The sequence below is a fragment of the Gadus morhua genome, chromosome 19 (assembly GCF_902167405.1).
Source record: "Gadus morhua chromosome 19, gadMor3.0, whole genome shotgun sequence".
Taxonomy (NCBI): domain Eukaryota; kingdom Metazoa; phylum Chordata; class Actinopteri; order Gadiformes; family Gadidae; genus Gadus; species Gadus morhua.
The window spans coordinates 13,189,489-13,210,757 of NC_044066.1; the positions used below are offsets into that span (position 1 = coordinate 13,189,489).

General features: G+C 52.7%; 1 protein-coding gene across 1 annotated transcript; it reads right to left on the reverse strand.

Annotated features, from left to right (window-relative positions):
• Nucleotides 1-79: 79 nt before the first annotated feature.
• golgb1 (golgin B1) lies at nt 80-20,138 on the reverse strand. Its single transcript, XM_030342072.1, has 20 exons — nt 19,883-20,138; nt 18,795-18,867; nt 18,317-18,481; nt 17,126-17,239; nt 16,533-16,694; nt 16,203-16,319; nt 15,573-15,686; nt 13,636-14,821; nt 13,414-13,484; nt 12,806-12,875; nt 7,362-12,414; nt 6,832-7,243; nt 6,156-6,389; nt 4,827-5,651; nt 4,166-4,359; nt 3,629-3,794; nt 3,435-3,535; nt 3,012-3,083; nt 2,433-2,520; nt 80-1,526 (listed from the first exon to the last, which is right to left on the reverse strand). Exons 2-20 carry the CDS (start codon nt 18,861-18,863, stop codon nt 1,389-1,391), a joined length of 9,351 nt encoding a protein of 3,116 aa, XP_030197932.1. The 5' UTR covers nt 18,864-18,867; nt 19,883-20,138; the 3' UTR covers nt 80-1,388.
• Between the last annotated feature and the right edge of the window lie 1,131 nt (nt 20,139-21,269).

A 21,269-nucleotide genomic window follows, 5' to 3' on the forward strand; every position in this document is an offset into this window, starting at 1 on the left:
TCGATAGTCCACTATCCCGTTAGGAAATTCAGCAAGTTTGACTGCAACATTTTCATGTTATAAAAAAAATGTCAAACAGTTCGATTGGAATTGTTATCGTTTATTGATTATCGCCCACACCTTAAATTACAAATGACCTTTTCCATTCAAACCACCTCGCATAAACTTTACAGCCCTTGTAAAATTGAAACGGGAAAAACGTTTACTGGTGAAGTTGAAACATGAGAACAATAGAGATCGACAATTATACGTTTGATACGTCTTTTCTTTAGTAACTTTCACAAGAACAATGAATCTGAACACATGGGTAACATACAGTAACGAGCGAAACAAATACAACAGAGGCAATAAATTACGCTTTAGCAGTAAGTAGTCTGATGTAACGGAGGTGACAGTAAGGGGGGGGGGGGGGGGGGGGGGGGTGTGTACACACTATCACCATTTCAACCCAACCAGACGTTCTCCATCCATCCCAAACCAACAACATGTTCACCAACGCACAAAGAACAAGGTGGTGGACCTTAAAATGGATGCCAAAACCCAACAGATAGTGTCATACAAACTGTACATATCTATAACACACCGATATCAAACAGGACAAGGTCAGGGAATCTTTTTATCAGGAAGGAAAGAAGTGTTTGGAATGCATCCTAAAGGAAATTGCAACGTGCTCTTTTCATTTTGCTCATGAGGGGAAGAGGGGAGGGAGATAGGACAGCCGTCCATCCGTCAGTCGACTCTTCATCCTAAAATCTAAGATTCATCCTCGTAAACACTGAACCCCCAACTTACACGTGGACTCAACTATGAATATGAATTAAAAGGCAATGCTAACAAAACATTTATTCCCTTTATGATCCCCGTCATTTATAATATAAACCTCAACACCGCTATCTGCAAGACTCATTGTGTTGATTTATTACAAAAATTGTCCTTAAGTTAAGTATTAATATCCATGACTAGTACTGGAATCAACCCTGTATATAAATCTATATATACTTTGGCTAAAAGATAACGGACGATTACCTGAAGCGTATCAAAAGTGCACCGTTACATCGTAACCCCGCCCAAAAAGTCCTTTAAATACGTCAGTACAGGTGACAGCCGAAAGGGTAGTGTCTTCTACAGGGTCACACAGACAGGGCTGAGAGGTCCCCGGCTCTCGCTTCTCCTCCTCTCCCCCTCTCCCACTCGCTCTCCACCATCCCTCTCCCCCTCTGCTCCTCTCCCCCATCCCTCTTCCACTCTCCTCCTCTCCCACCCGCTCTCCCCCATCCCTCTCCCACTCTCTCTCCTCCTCCACCCCTCTCTCGCCATCCCTCTTCCACCCTCTCTCTCCTCCTCCTCCTCCCCCTCCTCCTCCTCCTGCAGGAGTGTGCACGTGGTCCTTAGAGGAAGCCCCCCAGGCAGAGCAGCAGCATCACGTGCACACCCAGCAGGTAGAGGGAGAGCAGCAGGGGCGTCCGCTGGCGGGAGCACAGCGCCGCCCGCAGCATCCGCTTAAGGGAGGCCCCGCCCCTCCGCGTCTGGAGGAGGGAAACACATGATAGAGTGAACACATGAGGGAGTGAACACATGAGGGAGTGAACACATGAGGGAGTGAGGAAACATATGAGGGAGTGAACACATGAGGGAGTGAACGCACGAGGGAGTGAACGCATGAGGGAGTGAACACATGAGGGAGTGAACACATGAGGGAGTGATGAACATATGAGGGAGTGAACACATGAGGGAGTGAACACATGAGGGAGTGATGAACACATGAGGGAGTGATGAACATATGAGGGAGTGAACACATGAGGGAGTGAACGCACGAGGGAGCGAACGCACAAGGGAGTGAACGCATGAGGGAGTGAAGAACACATGAGAGTGAACAAATGAGGGACAGAACGCATGAGGGAGTGATGAACGCATGATGGAGTGATGAACACATGAGGGAGTGATGAACACATGAGAGTGAACAAATGAGGGAGTGAACAAATGAGGGAGTGATGAACGCATGATGGAGTGATGAACACATGAGGGAGTGATGAACACATGAGGGAGTGATGAACACATGAGAGAGTGAACACATGAGGGAGTGATGAATGCATGAGGGAGTGATGAACACATGAGAGAATGAACACATGAGGGAGTGAACGCATGAGGGCTTGAACACATGAGGGAGTGATGAACACATAAGATAGTGAACGCATGAGGGAGTGATGAACACATGAGGGCTTGAACACATGAGGCAGCGATGAACACAAGAGGGAGTGAAGGCATGAGGGAGTGAACTCATGAGGGAGTGAACACACAAGGGAGTGAACACATGAATCAAGGTGATGGTTGATGGTAAATGATCCGTGTTCAGCTGCAGGTTCTCGTCTTGTCCAACTCATTGCTTAGAGGATGGTCCAGAGTGCTGCTCTGTAATCAGCAGGTGATCTTACCTGTCGAACGGCGCCCCCTGGTGTCTCGATGAGCACGGCGGTGTCTGAGTGGGTGTCGCGGGCAGACAGCCACTCCCCCTGCTCGTTGCTAGGGACAGAGGAACACACCGACCATTCAGATTCTGACAGTCTAATTAATGAATCAGATCCATAAGGGCCAGCCATCAGATAACGGTCCAGGATTCAGAGGACACCTTCTGGGCTGGGATCAAACTACCACTGTTCACTTAGAGGCTGTTACATCTACGAAAACAATCCTAAAGGGAGAGACAGGGACTCTGGAGGTGTGGTGCATTCTGGGAGGTGTAGTGCACTCTGGGAGGTGTGGTGTACTATGGGAGGTGTGGTGCACTCTGGGAGGCCTGGTGCACTCTGGGAGGTGTGGTGCACTCTGGGAGGCGTGGTGCACTCGGGGAGGCGTGGTGCACTCGGGGAGGTGTGGTGCACTCTGGGAGGTGTGGTGCACTCTGGGAGGTGTGGTGCACTCTGGGAGGTGTGGTGCACTCTGGGAGGTGTGGTGCACTCTGGGAGGTGTGGTGCACGCTGGGAGGTGTAGTGCACTCTGGGAGGTGTGGTTACCGTTGGAGTTGGCCCCGGGCGAGGAGGAGCTGCTCTTCAACTGCGGCCCTCTGCTCGGACTCCTCGTCCAGCCTGATGACAGACACACAGACAGACACAGACAGACGCAGAGACACGGACAGACGCAGACACACGGAAAGACGCAGACACACGCAGAGACACGGACAGACGCAGACACACGGATAGACACACACAAACAAACACCAATATATATTATAATAATATTTTGTTGTAATATATTTGGTGGGCTCATATATTTAACTTCTGACCTAAGAGTGCATGCTTTTGTAAGCAAGGGTGGTACCAGTGGGAATGGAACCCCCAACCCTGTCTCAGTTAATGCCTTGCTCTACAGGTTGAGCCAGACAGGGACTCTGACCCCTGACCCTGCAGTGAGGAGAGGCATTGAAGGGGGTGGGGTACCTCCTGCGGAGCTCCTTGACCTCCTCCAGGCTGACGTGGGTCTGCGGTGGGGCAATCCGCTCCTGGGGGGCTCCGGGGGCGCTGTCCGTCTCCTGGGTTCCCTGGTGACCGATAACAACCTCACAACGTCACACATTGAGCACCATATGACAGATGACCAACTCCACTTCTCTATACACCACATCAGTGCGTACCTGGGTCTGGTACCCCTCCTGGGGGGCGGGGCGGGGCTTGGAGGAGAGGCGGGCCTCTTCCAGCAGCACCCCCATGTGGCTGAGCTGCTGGTCGCGGTGGGAGAGCGCGGCCATGGTCTGTTGCTCGCGCTGCTCCAGCTGGGACAGCCAGTCGGCACGCTCCACCCTGTGGGGGGGGGGGGGGGGGGGGGGGGGGGAGGAGGAGGAGAGGCTCACACACACTCAGAGAGACCAACATGAGACCCTTCTAAGGGCGTCATTTCCTGAGTGGTGTTTTACATCCTGTGGTAGGTGAGGGTACTGCAGGGGGGCGTGGCATTAGAGTCTTGAAAAGACAATGACAGAAAAAGGAATGATAACTGAAAAACTATTTGATTAAATGTTGAAATAGGAACATGATGGCTTCATATTTTCTTCTAAAACGTGTCTTTTTGTGTATTCCGTCACATGTGTTCCAATGTAATCTTTTGTTGTTGGTGTTGCCTTCCTGAACCCTACGATACGATCTATAAAGATGGCCGGCATGATGATTCCTACCGCAGCATCTCCACCTCCTGCCTCCCGGTCACAACGGTTTCCTCCAGCTGCCGGACGGCCCCCATCAGGTCCTCCGCCCGGGTCCTCTCCTCCGTCAGCTCCTGGCTCACCTTGATCAGCTCCCCCGCCCCCAGCCGCACCCGCTCCGCCTGCAGCCGCTGCAGCTCCACCCCCTGCTGCTGCACCTGCTCCAGCTGGGGCGTCAGCAAGGTGGGTTCAGAACACAATTTCGGGTTAGACCACAAGGTGGGGTTAGAGGAAGACCACAAGGTGGGGTTAGACCATAAGGTGGGGTTAGAGGAAGACCACAAGGTGGGGTTAGAGAACCACAAGGAGGGGTTATACCACAGGGTGGGGTTAGAACACAAGGTGGAGGAGGAAGACCACAAGGTGGGGTGAGAGGAAGACCACACTTTGGGGTTTGAGGAATACAAGGTGGGGTGAGAGGAAGACCACAAGATGGGGTTAGACCACAGGGTGGGGTTAGACCACAAGGTGGGGTTAGACCACAAGGTGGGGTTAGACCACAAGGTGGGGTTAGACCACAGGGTGGGGTAAGACCACAGGGTGGGGTTAGAGTACATCATGCACTACAAGGTCCCAGGTTGTTCATCATAACAAGGCATTTCAAAATCTATCCAGAATAGGCTGATGAACCCACCAGTCGCTCCCGGTCATTCTGCAGGGCCTGCAGGGCGTTCTTCAGGCTCCACACCTCTCCGGTGGCGGACCCTCCTCCACCCCCAGGAGGGCTGCTGGGAGGGGACTGGCCCGGCCCCGCCCGCTGCACCTCCTCCAGCCGCAGCCCCAGCTCGTGGGCCCGGGCCTCTGACTGCTCCCGGCTGTCCTGCAGCGAGGCCATGGCCTTCCCGAAGGCCTGGTTCTCCGCCCTCAGCCGGGTGGAGGCCTCCTTCTCCTCCAGCAGCCTCTGCTCCACCATCAGCAGGTCGCGGGCCAGCTCCGCCACGCGCTCCTGGGCGTTCTCCGACTCGGTGCGCATCACGCCGTCGCCCCACCGCAGCTCCGCCAGCTCCCTGCCCCGCGCCTCCTTCCCCCGCGTCTCCTCCTGCAGGGCCTCCTCCAGCGCCTCCGCCCGCCGCCTGGCCGCCTGCAGCTGCTCCCTCAGCTTCTCCACCTCCGCCCCCGGCGCGTCCGGCCCCGACCCCGCCCCCGCCGGGTCGGCGGACCGGGAGAGCGTCTCCCTCTCCGCGACGGCCCCTTCCCCTCGCCCCTCGCCCAGGCTGCGGACCTGCTGCTCCAGGGCGGCGATGCGCTCGCGCTGGGCCGCCTGCGCCTGGCGGTGCTGGGACTCCTTCAGGGTGAGCACCTGGTTCAGCTCCTCGCGGTAGTTGTGGAGCTGGGAGGCCAGCTTGGCCCGCTCGGCGTGCAGGTCGTCCCGCTGGCCCAGCAGGCCGCGCAGCTCCTCCTTCAGTCCGTTGTTCTCCCCGGCTGCCTCTTGGATCAGCCCGTCCTTCTCCATCATCACCTGGGGACGCAGACACGCTCAGGGGGGGGGGAAGGCCACGATGCAGACCGGAAAACACAGAAAAACTGACACAACTAGTCATGCACAAAAGCCCGTCTAAATGTCACGCATTACTAGTGGGCTCCTATACGTTCTGCCAATTTAATGCAGATGCAGACATGAACGGTCGGACGTACACGTTGACATCTTGTGTAAGTGATTTGTTTGTAGAGGCGGTCAGCAGTCCAGACGAGGCGTCTCGTCCGCAGACTGCGGTGGGAGACCTGCTCTGGGTTTCAATGACAACAGCATCTCGGACGCGGTGTGTTTCGACATTAAAGACGATCAAGCACATCAGGGCTGAACTCGTGCGTCGGACTGAGGAACCCAGGCTGTTATGTTCCTATGCATGTTACCCCCTCCATCCCCTAGACTAGAGGGTCCCTACACAGGGTATTCCGTGCCCGTGCATGTTACCCCCTCCATCCCCTAGGCTTGAGGATGTGGATGAAACCACTGACGTACCTGCAGATGCTTCTCCTCCAGCTGCTTGTAGGAGAGCAGGGTGAGGTCCCGGTCGTCCTGCAGGGACACCATGGCCTTCATGAAGGAGTCCAGCCTGGCCTTACTGAGGCTGCTCTCCTCCTCCGTCTTCCCCAGCCTCTCCTCCAGCTCCCGGGCCTCCGCCCTCCTCTGCTCCAGCGCTGCCTCCGCCTCCTGCGCCCGGCCTTCTGCCTCGGCCCGGGCCTCCTCCGCCGCCTGCAGCCCAACGGGGGGAGAAGGGCAGGCTTCAACGAGGCTGAACGTAGCTCGGCCACGTGGGATGCGTACGCGTCTATACTTCATTTGGTTAATATAGCGCTTGTCTAGGTGCTAAAGGACACTTGACATGTGTCCCTAAAATGCCCTAATTGTAATTGACATCGATAAGTCAAAAACCTATCATAGGTCAAGGCAATGCAAAAGCAAAATAACGAAAACAGGAATAATATTAATCGTAGTAAAACAGTTTTTGGAAAGCAAAACAAGGGACACAGCCTTGTGATCAGGGTGTTTGATTCCATGCCATAAGTCCAGGGTCAGGACCCCGATGTCTAATGTTAAAACCCAAGATGCCCATTCCTGCTCCTTAAACTTGCTTTGAATGAAAGCGTCTGCTAAACAGCTGAATAGTCCAAGGGAACACTAAACCATCCCCCACCTGAGCGACTGCCTGCTCCCGCTCTCCCAGCAGCTCCATCTCCCGCCGCTCCTTCTCACTCAGCTCCGTCTGCAGCGTCTCCAGCAGCGCCTTGGAGGAGCGCAGGTCCGTCTCCAGCTGCTCCACGTGGAGGCAGAGCCGGCTCTCCTCCGCCTCCCTCTCCCCCAGAGCCGCCCGGGCCCGCTCCACCTCTCCCTGGAGCCTCTCCACCGCCTCCTCCAGGGCCTGCTTCCCGTGGCGGAGCCCCTCCACCTCGCTGCCCAGCGCACGGCACTCTGCCTGGGCGCTCTGCAGCTGGGCAGTGGCCTCCTGGAGCCTCACCCGCTCCAGCTCCAGGGAAGTCTTGACCTCTTGCATCTTCTTGTCCTCTTCCTCCAGTCTCAACTGCTGCTCTGTGTTGGTTTGCTCTAGCCTGGAGAAAGAAGCACAGCCACATGGACTAATGTCATCTTGCGTACAACCTACTCCACTCCATCAAGTCGCAATACTCGAATAACTTACGGGAGACCCAGTAGTTAACAAACTCTTACCTCTTCACGGACGCCTGCAGCTCCTCTCTCAGGGAGGTCTCCTTCTGGAGCTGTTCAGAGAGGTCCCTGGCCCGGGCCTCGCCCTGCCGCACCTCAGACTCCTTCCCCTGGAGGGTGTCGCTGAAGCGCGTCTCCCACTGCCGCACCTCGTCCAGCACGCGGTCCCGGTCGTCCTGCAGCGAGGACATGCAGCGCGAGAACGCCGCCAGCCTGGCCAGAGACTCGTCCAGGCGGGCCTGCATCTCCTGAGCCTGCCTCTCCGCTCCTGCCGCGACCTCCCGGGCCTGCAGGTTGGCCTCCTCCTCCTTGTCCCGGTCTCTGTAGGCCTCCTCCAGCCTCAGCTCGATCTCCTTCAGCTCTGCGCCGAGCCGGTACCTCACGGCGTCCAGGGTGTTCTCCGCCTCGGACTTGATCAGGTCCTCCCTCTGTAGGGTCGCCCGCTCGGACGCCTCCTTCTCAGCCAAGGCCTTTGCCGCGCTCTTCTGGGCCTCGTCCAGCTGGGATTTACACTGAGCCAGCTCCACCTCGCTGCTCGTCAGCTGCTCCAGGGTCTTGGAGTACTCCAGTTGGGCCTGGTCCAGCTGTTTCTGGAGCTCCTGGCGGCCCATCTGCAGGGCCTTGTTGTCCCGGCCCAACTCGCTGATCCTCTCCTGGTACTTGATGCTGTCGTTCTGTAGCTGCCGCATCTCCAGCTGCTTCTCCCTCAGCAGCTCCTCCAGCTGGCGGGTCCTGTTCTGGCTGCCCTCCCGGACCCTCTTGGCGGACCGCAGCTGCTGCTCCAGCTCCCTCTGCTTGCCCGACTCGGCTTCGGCCTCGGCGCGTTCCCTGTGGGCCTGCCTCTTGTCCTCCTCCAGCCGGGAGGCGCGGTCCGTCTCGCTCTGGGCCTGGGCCTCCAGCTCCGCCCGCTCCCTCTCCAGCCTCTCCACCTCCCGCTGGAGGTCCGCCAGGCGCTCCCGGGCGTCGCCCACCTCCTGCTGGTAACCAGCGATGCTGCCGTTGAGCCTGGCCAGCTGGTTCATCAGACGCTCTTCCAGGTCGTCTTTCTCAGCCTCCAGACTCCTGCGCAGCTCTTTGAGCTGAGCTTCCTTTCTGGAACTTTCCTCAACAATAGTCTTCTCCTTCTCTTGGACCTCTTGGAGACTCTGCTGTAGAGAGGCGGTGAGGCTCTGATCCTTCTCTTTGAGAACCTCAAGTTGCTGTTCTAAAGAGGCCAAGGCGGTCTCTACCTCCAGTCTCTGTTCCCTCTCTGTTGCAAGAAGTTCCTCCAAATCCCTAATTTTGTCCTTAAGTAAAGCCTGCTTCATGTCGGTCGACTCCGTCTGTATTGTCTGCTCAGTTGGTTCGGACTCTGCTTTAGTTTCCACCGGTGTCCCTTCATCCGGGGTTTCACATTTGGCCTCAAGTTCATATTTTTCTTGAGGTTGACTACCAACAGCTCCTTCTATATTAGCTTGAGCCGTGAGTGTTGCAGACTGTTGGGCTACAATAGACTCCTCCACCATATCTCCAGAGTCCAATGAGGAGGCGGTCTGACCCTGGTCTTTCTCAGCCTGCTGGGTCAGTTGTTCTGTTAAGTCTGCAACCTGCCTTACCAAAGAGTCTCTTTCTTCTACCGTTGCCTCAAACTTCACTTTCAAAGCTTCTCGTTCTCCTCGAAGCCTTTCCAACTCGACCTTCACTTTATCACCATCTCTCCTCCCTCCCTTCCTCTCATCTATGTCCCGAAGCCTCTCGTTCTCCTCCTCCAGATCCAGGATTTTGTGCTGCTTTGTTTTGGCAAACTTTCTCATCTTGTCTTTGATCAGATCCACTTCTTTGTGAGCCTCTTCAACCTTCTTCTCGGCATCCTGCCTGGCAACCTCGTGTGACCGTATCTTGGAGGCCAGCTCCTGCCTCTCCTGCCTGGCAGCCTCAAGGACCCGCCTCACGCGCTCTGCCTCATCGCTGACGTTCTCATAGGACTTCAGCAGAGTCTCATACTCCTCCTTCATGCTCTGGATCTTGTCCTGCAAATCCCTGCATGTCCTAGCGGCCTCCTCTTTAGCAAACTTCACTTCCTTCTGACAGGCATCCTTCTCTGACAGTATGCCTTCCATAGCCAGCTTGAGGCTCTCACAGGAAGACCCAAGACTCTGGTTCTCCACCAAGGTACGGTCAACCTCCTCTATTAACTTCACCTTCTCTGCTCGTAGCTTCTCCAGCTCAGTCTCCCTTTCCTCCGTGTTCTTCGTCAACCTGGCGATGACCTTTTCTTTACTGGCGAGCTCCTCTTTCTGGGTCTTGTTTTCTTTGAGGACATCCTTGCGGGAGATCAGAGCAGCCTGGAGCTTGCGCTGGAGTTTCTGGACTTTGGCTTCGCTGTCTTTCTCTTCCTCCTGCTTCAGTGGGACCTCACTCTCAAGTCGCAGGGATTTCTCCTGTTCCGCCTTGAGGTCTTCCTGTAATGAAAGGATGATCTGGTCTTTCTGGGACACTGTGGTCTGAATGATCCGTAGCAGTGCGTTCTGCTCACCCAGCTGCTGGCTCAATTCCTGGATTTCTTGATTCTTATTATCAAGGAACAACTTGAACTCCTCCACTTCTGCCTGCAGGTTTGTAACAGATGACTCACAGGCCACTTTAACTGTGTTCTCCATTTCCAGTTTAATAGTTTCGGCATAGGATTCCGCTTGGGTGAACTTCTCTCTTAGAGTTTGTATTTCGGCTGAGAGAACATCTGCTTGCTTTTCCCTTTCTCTGAAGCCTTCAAGCTCTTTGCCCAGGTCCTCCAGTTCCGTCTCCTTTTGTGACAGGGCAGTCCTAGTGTACTGCAATTTCTCCTCCAACTCGGTACGGGCTGTCTGCGATACCTGACACTCTTCCCTGAGCTTTTCCAGCGACATGTCAGTTTCTGAAGAGGAAGCCGTACCTTCATCCCGACGAAGGGACTTCTCCTGGTGCTGTGCAGCTGAATCACCCTCAGGAGCTGCAAAGTCAACCCAATCCTCTTGGACCCAACCACCTGCTTCTGGTTTCTGTGGTTCTTCAGCCGCCGGAGGGGCCTGACATGCCAGCGCCTCCGTATCGGAGGCCACATTGTTAAGTGCCACCACTTTCTCCAGATCTCTTAGTTTGGTCAGAAGGTCCTGGTTCTCCCCACTCTGCCCCTCGAAGCGCCCCATGAGGTCGTTGTACTCTTCCTTCTGCTGCTTCAGCTGCTCCCGATGGTGCCTGTCCTTTTCTTTGGCCTTGCGTATCGTCTCTTTTCGAGACTCCTGGGCGTCGAGGAGTTTCTTGTGGAGCGCTTCACACTCCGACTGAAGGGAGGCGAGTTGGGACCTGAGCGCGGTGGCTTCAGGAGGCTCGTCGGCTTGGAGGGGCTGTGGAGCTTCCTCGCTCCGACTAGCATTGATGTTTTCCGAGAGAAGCTGATCCTGTTGGCTGATCCTCTGCTCCAGGGACTCAACTTCTTGTTCTTTAGACTTCAAGGATTGCTGGACCGTATTGAGCATGGCTTCCAATGCCTGGATCTCTTGATTGGTGTATTGGTACGCTGTTGGTGAACTACCAGAAGGCTCCACTGTTGTGGTCTCATCCGTTTTCCCCTCCTTTAGTTTTTTGGCATCTCCCTCAAAGTCTGCCACCTTCCTCATCAACTCTTTCCGCTGCAGCAGAGCCAATTGAAGTTTCTTCTTCATGTTTCCTAGTTGCGTTTCCAGAGCCTGTTTGTCTTTTCGCAAAATACAGATTTCATCTTCACCCACTGAGCTTTCAGGGTTTGTTTGGTTTTCCTTTTCTCTGACTTTCTCCAACTCAGATATCTGCTCTTTCAGTTGTTTGACTTCACTTCTGATCGCAAACTTTTCCTCTCCAGCCTGGAGAAGTTTGGCAGACATGCCGTCACACAGTTCTGACATCTCTTGCTCTTTCTCTGTCAATCGGAGCTGCAGTGTGTTGATTTCAAAGTCCTTCTCTACCAACGACGCGTTGTTAACGTCGGCGCACTGGGAGTTCTCCAGCAGGCTACTCTCCATGTCTTGAAGCTTGCGTTCCAGCTCAGATGACAGAAGCTCTCGGTCCTCCAACCGAGTGCAGAGCAGGCCAGCCTGAACCTCCTGCTCAGAGAGGGCCTGTTGTGCTCTTTCAAGGTCGCTCTGAAGGTCCTGAATCTTATGCTCCTTGGCTTCGCTCTCAGCTTTCCAAACGGTGATCTGTTCCTCCAAGAGGCTCATCTCCACGGTTTCTCTTTCTGCCGGACCTCGTTGAGTGAGTGCATCTAGTTCCTCTCTGGCGGAATGGAGCTCCTCGTCAAAGCGTCCGACCTGAGACTCTGCCTCTTCCTTAGCGGATAACAACTTGTTCTTCTCTTCCTCCAAGCTCAAGATCCTCTCCTGGGACACCTTTGAGGTCTCTCTGAGTGCCTGGAGCTCGGCAAGGAGCTCGCTGTACCTCCTCTGGAGTTCCTCAGCGAGGGCCTGGGCAAAGACCTGCCCGGCGGGATGACCGGGGCCCCCCCCCTGCTGAGAGAGCTGGACCTGCACCGTCTCACGGATGACGACGGAGGAGCCCTCCACCCGTACCGTGGTGGTCTCCTGCGCCACACTGGACTCGTCCCAGGACTGCACTTGTAGCTGGCCAACGTCCTGCAGGACCGACGGCCACTCCTGGCTCCCGTCCTGGTTAACGGCGTCCAGCATCGTCCAGCTGCTGTGAGCGACCTCAGAGTCCGTGCTGGTGACCATCTCGTCCGAGGACGCCCCCTTGGAGCCCTCGGGGGAGTCCGACTGCGGCTGGAGGAGCTCCGGGCTACTGCCGTTATCGGGGGACAGGACGGGGGAGTCCTCAGCCACCAGGGTGGTGTCTTCCTCCTGAGACTCATCCAGGCGGTCAGGGTCGGCCGGGACCCCGTCGGAGGGGGTCGCGGGGGCGTGGCCTTCCTGTTCTGTGATCTGGTCCGATGGTTCGGCTGCTGCAACGCTGGACGTGTGGTCCCGAGTTAGAGCAAGGGATTCCCTCAGGGCGGCGAGCTCGCTGTCCTTCTCCAGTAACTGCTGCTCCAGATACAGGATGTGGGCTGGTGGGAAAACACAACATGAAGAAAAACCGGGGTCAAATCCTATGTTGGCTAATCTCCACCAAACAGATTTGGTGGAGCTTCCACTCTCCTTCAGGAGCAGGCAGCGATACTTCAGAGTGGGTTTTGGTACATTACCAATCATTGATATGGACTCACCTAACCTAATAAAATATAATTGCATGAAAGTTGTTTAGGCATTGACCAATGGTCAAAGCCTAAACAACTCTACACTCTCCTGCACTCTAATATACATGAAATCACTTTGTGATTGTAAGTGTTAAAGTCAGTATTGAAAAGCCATTCGTGTCCTCATTAAGAGGTTATCAATAATGAATCTATTTAATCATCTCCTTATTCTACTGGTTAAAATGAAGAAACCTGTGATTACCTTTCTCAGACCCAGATGAGTCGAGTTCTGATGATTCAGTGGCTGGTTGGACCGGTGATTCAGTGGACATCTAAGAGAGACACACACAACTTGTTTTACTACTAGTAATTCCCTGGTATTGCAACTCACCAAACCAGACCGTCGCACTACGGTTTATAAAGACTGTGTTTCATCTATTAACAAAGTCGATGGAGTGATTTCTCCAGAGTGTAGCAATCACATCTCCTGAGTAATGATCAGCCCGTCTTCCAATGACCTCATTAACATATTATGTTCTAATTAGATATGGAATATTAACCATGTCCAAGGCTGAAATACAACCAGAGGAATATAATCAGCAGCTTAAGATAAAAGATCTAAGCCAACGGTGGCTCAATCGCCCAGTCATCAGTGGTGGATATAAAATATAAATCTAGAAAGAAAAGTGTGCATTGTCTTCACGTGCTGACAGGCAGCAAACCCTTAAGCGTTTTGGCCTCCTCTCTCAAGAATCCAGAAACGCAATTTACTGTAAAACTTGCATTACGAGTGCAGTATAAATGTTGGTTTGAAAAGAAAACCATTGCGTGGCGTTTGCCCCTCATCAGGGGGTTGTGGTTGAGGCCTACCATTCCCGTCTCCTCCAGAGTTTTCTTAACAGTGCCTCCCTCCTGCCACGATTTTTTTGCATCCAGTTGCTCTGAAACCCACAAGATTCATCACATATCAAAACCAACAAGGACCACGAATGATGGAAGGATGGAACTGTCTCTGAGACTCAAGAGAGTGCAGTGAAACAACCACAGTTTAAATAAAAGCCTATATAGAGTCAAACAAGATCAGTTCCTTACCCTGCAGGAACTCCACCGTGTGGGTGAGCTGCTGGCAGGGCTCCTCCTTCTGCATGCTCACCCTGGCCCTGAGGGCATCCATTCTGCCCTGGGACAGAGACTGATCCCTGGGTGTGGAGCCGTCCTCCGCTGCCTCAGGCCCCTCTTCTAGAGCCAGGGGGCACAGGCCCAGCCTCAGGCTCTCCTCCTCCAGCCTCTCCACCGCTGGCCACTCCGGTCCGCTCTCCAGGCTGCGCTGAGCACTGAGATCCCCCTTCATCTCTGCTCGGCGGCTCTCTGCTGTGAGCTCCGCCTCCTTCACCCCAGCCAGCTCTGACTCCAGCCTGGCCACCTCCTTCTTCTGCTCCTCCAGGGCCTCCTGGCTGGCGCTGAGAGCCCAGTACTCTGCCTCCCTCAGGGAGGCCAGCTCCGACTCCAGCCTGGACACCTCTGCCTTATCGCTCTCCCAGGCCGCCATGTTGGATCTGAGGGCTTCAAGCTCAGCCATGTCGGATCTTAGGGCTTCAAGCTCAGCCATGTTGGATCTGAGGGCCTCAAGTTCAGCCATGTTGGATCTGAGGGTTTCCAGCTCCACCTTCTCAATCGCCCAGGCCTCCATGTTGGATCTGAGGGCTTCAAGCTCAGCCATGTTGGATCTGAGGGCCTCAAGTTCAGCCATGTTGGATCTGAGGGTTTCCAGCTCCACCTTCTCAATCGCCCAGGCCTCCATGTTGGATCTGAGGGTTTCAAGCTCAGCCATGTTGGATCCGAGGGCCTCAAGTTCAGCCATGTTGGATCTAAGGGCTTCCAGCTCCACCTTCTCCATCTCCCAGGCCGCCATGTTGGATCTGAGGGCTTTAAGCTCCATCTTCTCAGACTCCCAGGCATCCATGTTGGATCTGAGGGCTTCAAACTCAGCCATGTTGGATCTGAGGGTTTCCAGCTCTACCTTCTCCATCGCCCAGGCCTCCATGTTGGATCTATGGGCTTCAAGCTCCACCTTCTCCATGGCCCAGGCCTCCATGTTGGATCTGAGGGCCTCCAGCTCCACCTTCTCCATGGCCCAGGCCTCCATGTTGGATCTGAGTGCTCCCAGTTCCTCCTGCGCTCCGCTGAGCTCCAGGGTCCACCGCCGGCGTTCCTCCTCCCTCCTCCTGTCCGACTCGCCCAGCTCCTCGTCCATCTGCCTGAACTGAGCGGTGAGGATCTGAAGAGCAAGAAGAAGAGATACATTGAGCGAGGAAGTGAGACCCCTAACGCACTGATCCCCATCGCCTCCTCATCATCTTATGTATTACTGATATTTACCATCTAGTTATATAGAGGACAAGTTATCCAAAGGGACAGACAGGGAGATACATGACAACGAGGAGCAGGTAGGCGTTATGGGTTATGTCCCGTCCATTTCAATAAGTGCAAATATATTCATGAGAAGTCATGTTTTCCTACAGCTATGTATGGTTAAAAACATTCATCCCAGAAAAAACTTTTTGGCCCAGTATTAGCTATTGTGGATTTCAGTCTGCGGAAACAGACTTGGACTCGTTTAATTTTTTTGATCCCGCTCAGTCTCCTTCACCAAAGTTCAAACATAAGGGTGGAAGCAGCTCTGGTACCAGTCTGTTGATCCACTTGTTCCTCCCCAGTACTGGATTTTAGATGGACCCAAAATTTGGTTGTCCCTTAATAAATAAATAAATAAATAAATAATAAAAAGTTATATATATATATTTCTTAAATAAAAACCTTTTGGCTGGGTGCCTTTTGACCTTAAGCCACTAGAATAACCTGCCCCCAAGTAAACAATAAAACAAAGCCCTGATCTAGATCTACGTATGCTAGCTCATGACCCGTTTAGCTAGCAGCATCGTTTAGCCTAATGACGTGGTAGATCCTTTGAATCAGAGCATCACGGAGGACACGGATCAGCCCCAGAAAGGCATCCAGTCAGGCCGAACCTGTTTCTGCTGGTCGGCGCTCGCCACCTCCTGCTGCAGGAGCTCCAGCTCCAGGGAGCGTGAATGCAAAGCCGCACCCAGCTCCTCACAACGCTGCAGGGACAGCTGCAGGGCCTGGGGAACACACAAGGATTACATATCAGGGACACAAAACAAACACACACACACACACACACACACACACACACACACACACAGGTATAACATATCAGGGACAAAAAAACATACCGGTACACACACGTATAACATATCAGGGACACAAAACACACACACACACACACACAGACACAAACGTATTACATATCAGGGACACAACAGACACAGATACACATATATAACACGTCAGGGACAAGAAGCAGACCCATATCACACACCAGGGACACAACACACAGACAAACATGATGCAGTTTAACTGCATGTATTGACGCTGATCAACTTTATTGAGAATGTACTGTGTAATACTAATAACTAACATAACGACTACCAGTCCTATTAATGCTAATAACATTAACCATCTTATTATTAGTAGTAGTAGTAGTAGTATTTTTACATTCAATATAAGGCAGCAAGCTCAAGAACCACATTGTGCGTGGGGTCAGAGGTCACGTGTGGAGGTCAGGGTTCGTGTACCTTCTGAAGCTCAGGGTCAGCCTGAGACGCCACCGTCATAATTTCCTCCTCCTGCTTCTGAATCTGCTCCTGGAAACGCACGTCCTTCTCACACAGCACGGCCTGCAGCACCCTCAGCTACACACACACACACACACACACACACACACACACACACACACACACACACACACACACACACACACACACACACACACACACACACACACACACACACACACACACACACCGTTGAAGTGACTGTCTAACCCCTACCAGTTTCTTAAAGACTCTGTATTCACTCTCCAACGCCTCTGGCAGAGCACCAGAGGGCCGTGGTACTGATGGTACCTGTTCAGTGTGGGCCGTCTCTCTCTCCTGGAGGAGCTGCTGGGTGGTCTCGAGTCTCTTGAGGAGGTCCCTGCTGGCCGCCTCCTCCTCCCCCAGCCTGGTCCTCAGAGCCCGGACCTCCTCCTCCACCTCCGGCCCCCCAGTGAAGGAGCTGTCTGGACTCTGTGATGGGGGGATTCACTTCACAATGAATGTATGTGGTTTTATTGTGACAGTGGAAACATATGGCGTCTGATAGTAATGATTCAGTTATAATGGTAAAGGTAATTTCTTAGGCCAACCTCTTCAAATTTCAATCATAATATTATTAATATATATCTCTGATAAGAATATAGAAATTGTAATATAATGCACTTAATAATATAAATCCATAGCAATATACTATATATTTTTACAATATATTCCATAGCCTGTCACTCACAGCATGGCCCGTCACTCACATCGAGGCCTGTCACTCACATCGAGGCCAGTCAATTGACAGGGCGGCCTGTCACTGACAGGGCGGCCTGTCACTGACAGCGTGGCCTGTCACTCAGAGCGCGGCCTGTCACTCACAGCGCAGCCTGTCACTTACAGCGAAGCCTGTCACTCACCGCCGGCCCTGTCTGGCCCTTCAGCTCATGGATCTGTTTGTTGAGGGCGACCATCTTGGCTTTGGCCTGCAGCTTGAGTTTAGTGAAGCGGGCCTCAGCTGTGTCCTTCTCACTCTGGAACGAGAACAAACGCAATACACACTCAACAGGCAGCTGGAAATATAACACACACACACAAACAATTGCCCCCCCATCCACACAAACCCACCCACACCATCATCATCAACACTTGCTGCAGTTTGAAAATATAGCTGCTCAGTCGTATTCAGTCTTTTGACCATCTTCACACAGTGACACATGACGGTCAGACGGTTTGGGCCCACGCTCCAGAGTCCCGCCCCCTTGCTCCAGAGTCCCGCCCCTTAGAGACCCACCTCCTCGTTCCAGAGTCCCGCCCCCTCGCTCCAGAGTCCCGCCCCTCAGATTCCCGCCCCCTCGTTCCAGAGTCCCGCCCCCTCACTCCAGAGTCCCGCCCCCTCGCTCCAGAGTCCCAGCCCCTCAGAGACCCGTCCTTTCAGAATCCCGTCCCCTTAGAGACCCACCTCCTCGTTCCAGAAACCCGCCCCCTCGCTCCAGAGTCCTGCCCCCTCAGAGTCCTGTCCCTCAGAGAGCCCGCCCCCTCTCAGAGACCCCACCCCAGGTTGTTTCATTCGGGGCTAAATCCCCGGATATCATTTAATTTGCCCCGAACATTATTTCTTTTAAAAAGAAAAATAAACTTTTTATTTTATTTTTTTGCTTGCTTTACACTCGAAACAAACATGGGGAATCCAGGGGCATCTCAAAGTAAAGTAGCCTAGTCCTTCTGGCAAGAGAATAAACTGACTGTTGTTGAGTGAATTAATCTATCCTATCCACAGTCATATACACATTTACTCTGAAATACTTGAATGGAACTTTAGATGTCTTGGGATAGGCAGGTAGCTTTTTAAAGCTATGATAAACTGCGTATTTTGTGTATTTAGGTAAAGCATTATGTGATTTGAAATGCTCATTATGAAATGAAAATGAAATTTGCATGCGCAATAAAGCATGCAAAAAAATTCACTCCAGCTACGCACACATTTTCCCTCTCCCTCTGGGCTAAGCCCCAGGTATTTCCAAAACCTAGAAACGGCCCTGCCCCAGCCCCGTCAGAGACCCGCCCCCTCAGAGTCCCGCCCCCTCAGAGTCCCGCCCCCTCAGAGCCACCTGTATTTGGCTGTCTCTCTGCGCCAGCTGGGCGTCCTTGTCTCGGACCAGCTCCTTCAGCTGCACCACCAGCTGCTCCAGGTGGGCGAGCCGCTCCGCCGTCTCCTCAGACGCCTCCCAGCCGGGGGCCTCTGAGGGCCCGGGCTGCTGGGGAACCAGCCCATCCTGGAGGGCAGACACACACACAACATTTCAGCATGGGTAGCATATGAGCATGCATCAGCCACGGTGTGTGTGTGTGTGAAGGCCACACACACACACACAGCTTGATGACACTGGTGTACACCCTTATGTTCTGATGGCCACGTTAACAGAAGACTTATGGAGACACTGGAGAGGGATCGGTAAGTGTAGACGGCCGACGGGTTACACTTAGCGGTGTGTGTGTGTGTGTGTGTGTGTGTGTGTGTGTGTGTGTGTGTGTGTGTGTGTGTGTGTGTGTGTGTGTGTGTGTGTGTGTGTGTGTGTGTGTGTGTACCTGTGGGTCTCCATCAGGGGCCTCTTCTCCAGAGAGCTCCTGGAGGACTGAGGCCAGCCGGTTAAACATCACGCTGTCCACAGAAACGACAATGAGCACAAATCTTTACTTTATTCTTTAATCTCATTTGCAGATCGTGTGCGGATGGCGCCATAAGGCCTAAAAAAAAATGTTGAATTTTTTTTTTTTTTTTAATACAATTACGTTTTGGTACAGCACCTCTATAATTACGTTTTGGTACAGCACCTCTTCATTCTGTACAAGGATGAGCTCATTTTCTCGTTTTTAAATGAAAACAACCTACCTACCTAAAATAAATTTCCTACCTACCGATGACCTCAACTGACAACCAACAGGAACCAAACTTTTTTTTTAGGCCCAACATGGTGCCATCTTTTACCATGTTGAGGTCATATCCAAAAGGACAATTTTAAATGTCTTCTGTCTGGGTTAATTTGATTCCTTTGGAAAAGGTAATCTTATGTTTGTCATATCTTAGAGTTAAGTGGTAACTTTGTGAAATACAAAATATTAAATGATACCGAATCGACCTCCTTGAAGGGTTACAACCGAAGAGATTGAGATGCCAGAACACATTCTACAACTTGACCAGATTACACTTTTTTAAATTATTAAAATAAAATGCATCCACCAAACCACAACCAAAACACACACGAGTGACTCCGGAGAACCACGAGTCTTCCGGAACCAGGACCCAAACAGACACGAGTTACACCGGAGAACTACGAGTCTCCCCGAACCCTTGGACTCCGGAGTGCGGCTGCGTCACTCTTGTGTGAGCAGTAGGGCTGTAGCTGCTAACGGCTAACAACGAGCTGCGGATACAGTAAGGACGTCCGGCTCTTTAACACCGAATGACCCCAACCTGCGGTTGACCTGACCCGTAGATCACCACCTGATCGGTGGTTCCGAGGGTAGATGAGCTGCTTTGCTAACACAGGATCCGTTTAGCAGCCTTAATAAGTACACTTGTTTTTGAGCGGCTCCGGGTGTGTTTTATAGATCGCTTGACAGTTTGCTGCTGGCGGCATGGTAATTCTGTTTTAGAAAGGGGACGATGTACTGACCTGTACGAGTGGCTCCAGGTGAACGGATCTTTATTGGGTCTGTTTCCTCGGTTCAGGACATGGCCACATCACCAAAGTCTCCGGAAGCGAAGCTTGCTGCGCTGCGATTGGACACGAAGTAAGGGATCATCCGCCAATTCCTAGAGACTGTTTACCGTAAACTCATTCCCTCGGCCAGGGATCGTCCGCATGATATCTTCGTGTGTGAAAACGCAAAATGCGTTACTAATTCAGCTTTGAATCCACACCCATGTTGCCTGAGAGCTGAACTATTATTTGGACGGCCTCCAGCTGGCATCAGACCACTCCCATGGAAGTTCACAAGCAAAGTGTCACACAGGTGGTCAACCACTGCAGACAGTTAGGGCGGAGCCTGCTGCTGCTCGCCCACTACACCACAGTGTTCGTGACCTTCATGGTTCGCAGTGTGGAGTGGATGACCGAGGCCATGAGGTGGACCCAGCTCTTTGCCGAGAACACAGTTTCTGTGTTTGATTCTGTCTACAACTATCTAACCCGGGGGAAGAGGGGGGCTGTGGCCCCAGAGGTCTACCCTGCTGCCACCACTGGAGGACTGGACTCACGGAGACGCCAGGCCTAATGAGCAGCGACACCAGGCCTAACGAGGAGACACCAGGCCTAACGAGCTCAGAGACACCAGGCCTAACGAGGAGAGACCAGGCCTAACAAGCTCAGAGACACCAGGCCTAACGAGGAGACACCAGGCCTAACGAGCTCAGAGACACCAGGCCTCAAGGCTCGTTAGGATTTAAGGCTCGTTAGGATTTAAGGCTCGTTAGGCCTTAAGGCTCGTTAGGCCTTAAAGTTTGTTAGGTCTTAAAGCTTGTTCGGCCCTATAGGAATCTACAGGAGGTTCAACTTTAGAGACTCGGAGGCCTTGCTAAAGTGGCATAGCTTGTTAATTATCCTATTACTTCTTATAACATAGCATGATTTATGCTTGGATTCATTCTGCCTTCTGTGATTTTTGTTATTTACTTTGTTAAGCGTACATTTAAGTCAATACGTTTATTCCGTGTAGAGTAGTGTGCTCGGCAAGTTGTTTTATATCTTTTTAACATTAACACTAAAATGTTCAAATTATATTTGAAATGAAGCATTTGTAATAATGATACCAGGATGGGAGGTTGAATCCCCCCCCATTACTGCACCAAAAACATGATAAAGGTAGCGTATCTAAGTGAAGTTGTGCTTGTCAAGTAAATAGAAGTCTTTGAGGTAAGATGACAAGTGAAAGGTGTGTACGGTTGGGGCAACTCCCAATGCAATCAAAACACTAATGCATTTCTGTTGACTTCTTATGCAACGTCCGGATGTGTGGGCGGGACTTAAGAGCTTTGTGTGGACCTCGAAGAGCTCTGCTTCG

Coding starts and splice junctions, on each gene's coding strand:
- golgb1 (XM_030342072.1), bottom strand. CDS start 18,863: ATGTTTAACCGGCTGGCCTCAGTCCTCCAGGAGCTCTCTGGAGAAGAG. Junction 3,084..3,434: donor GTCAAGGAGCTCCGCAGGAG/GTACCCCACCCC, acceptor GTCTGTCATCAG/GCTGGACGAGGAGTCCGAGC. Junction 2,521..3,011: donor GCCCGGGGCCAACTCCAACG/GTAACCACACCT, acceptor CTCTGTCCCTAG/CAACGAGCAGGGGGAGTGGC.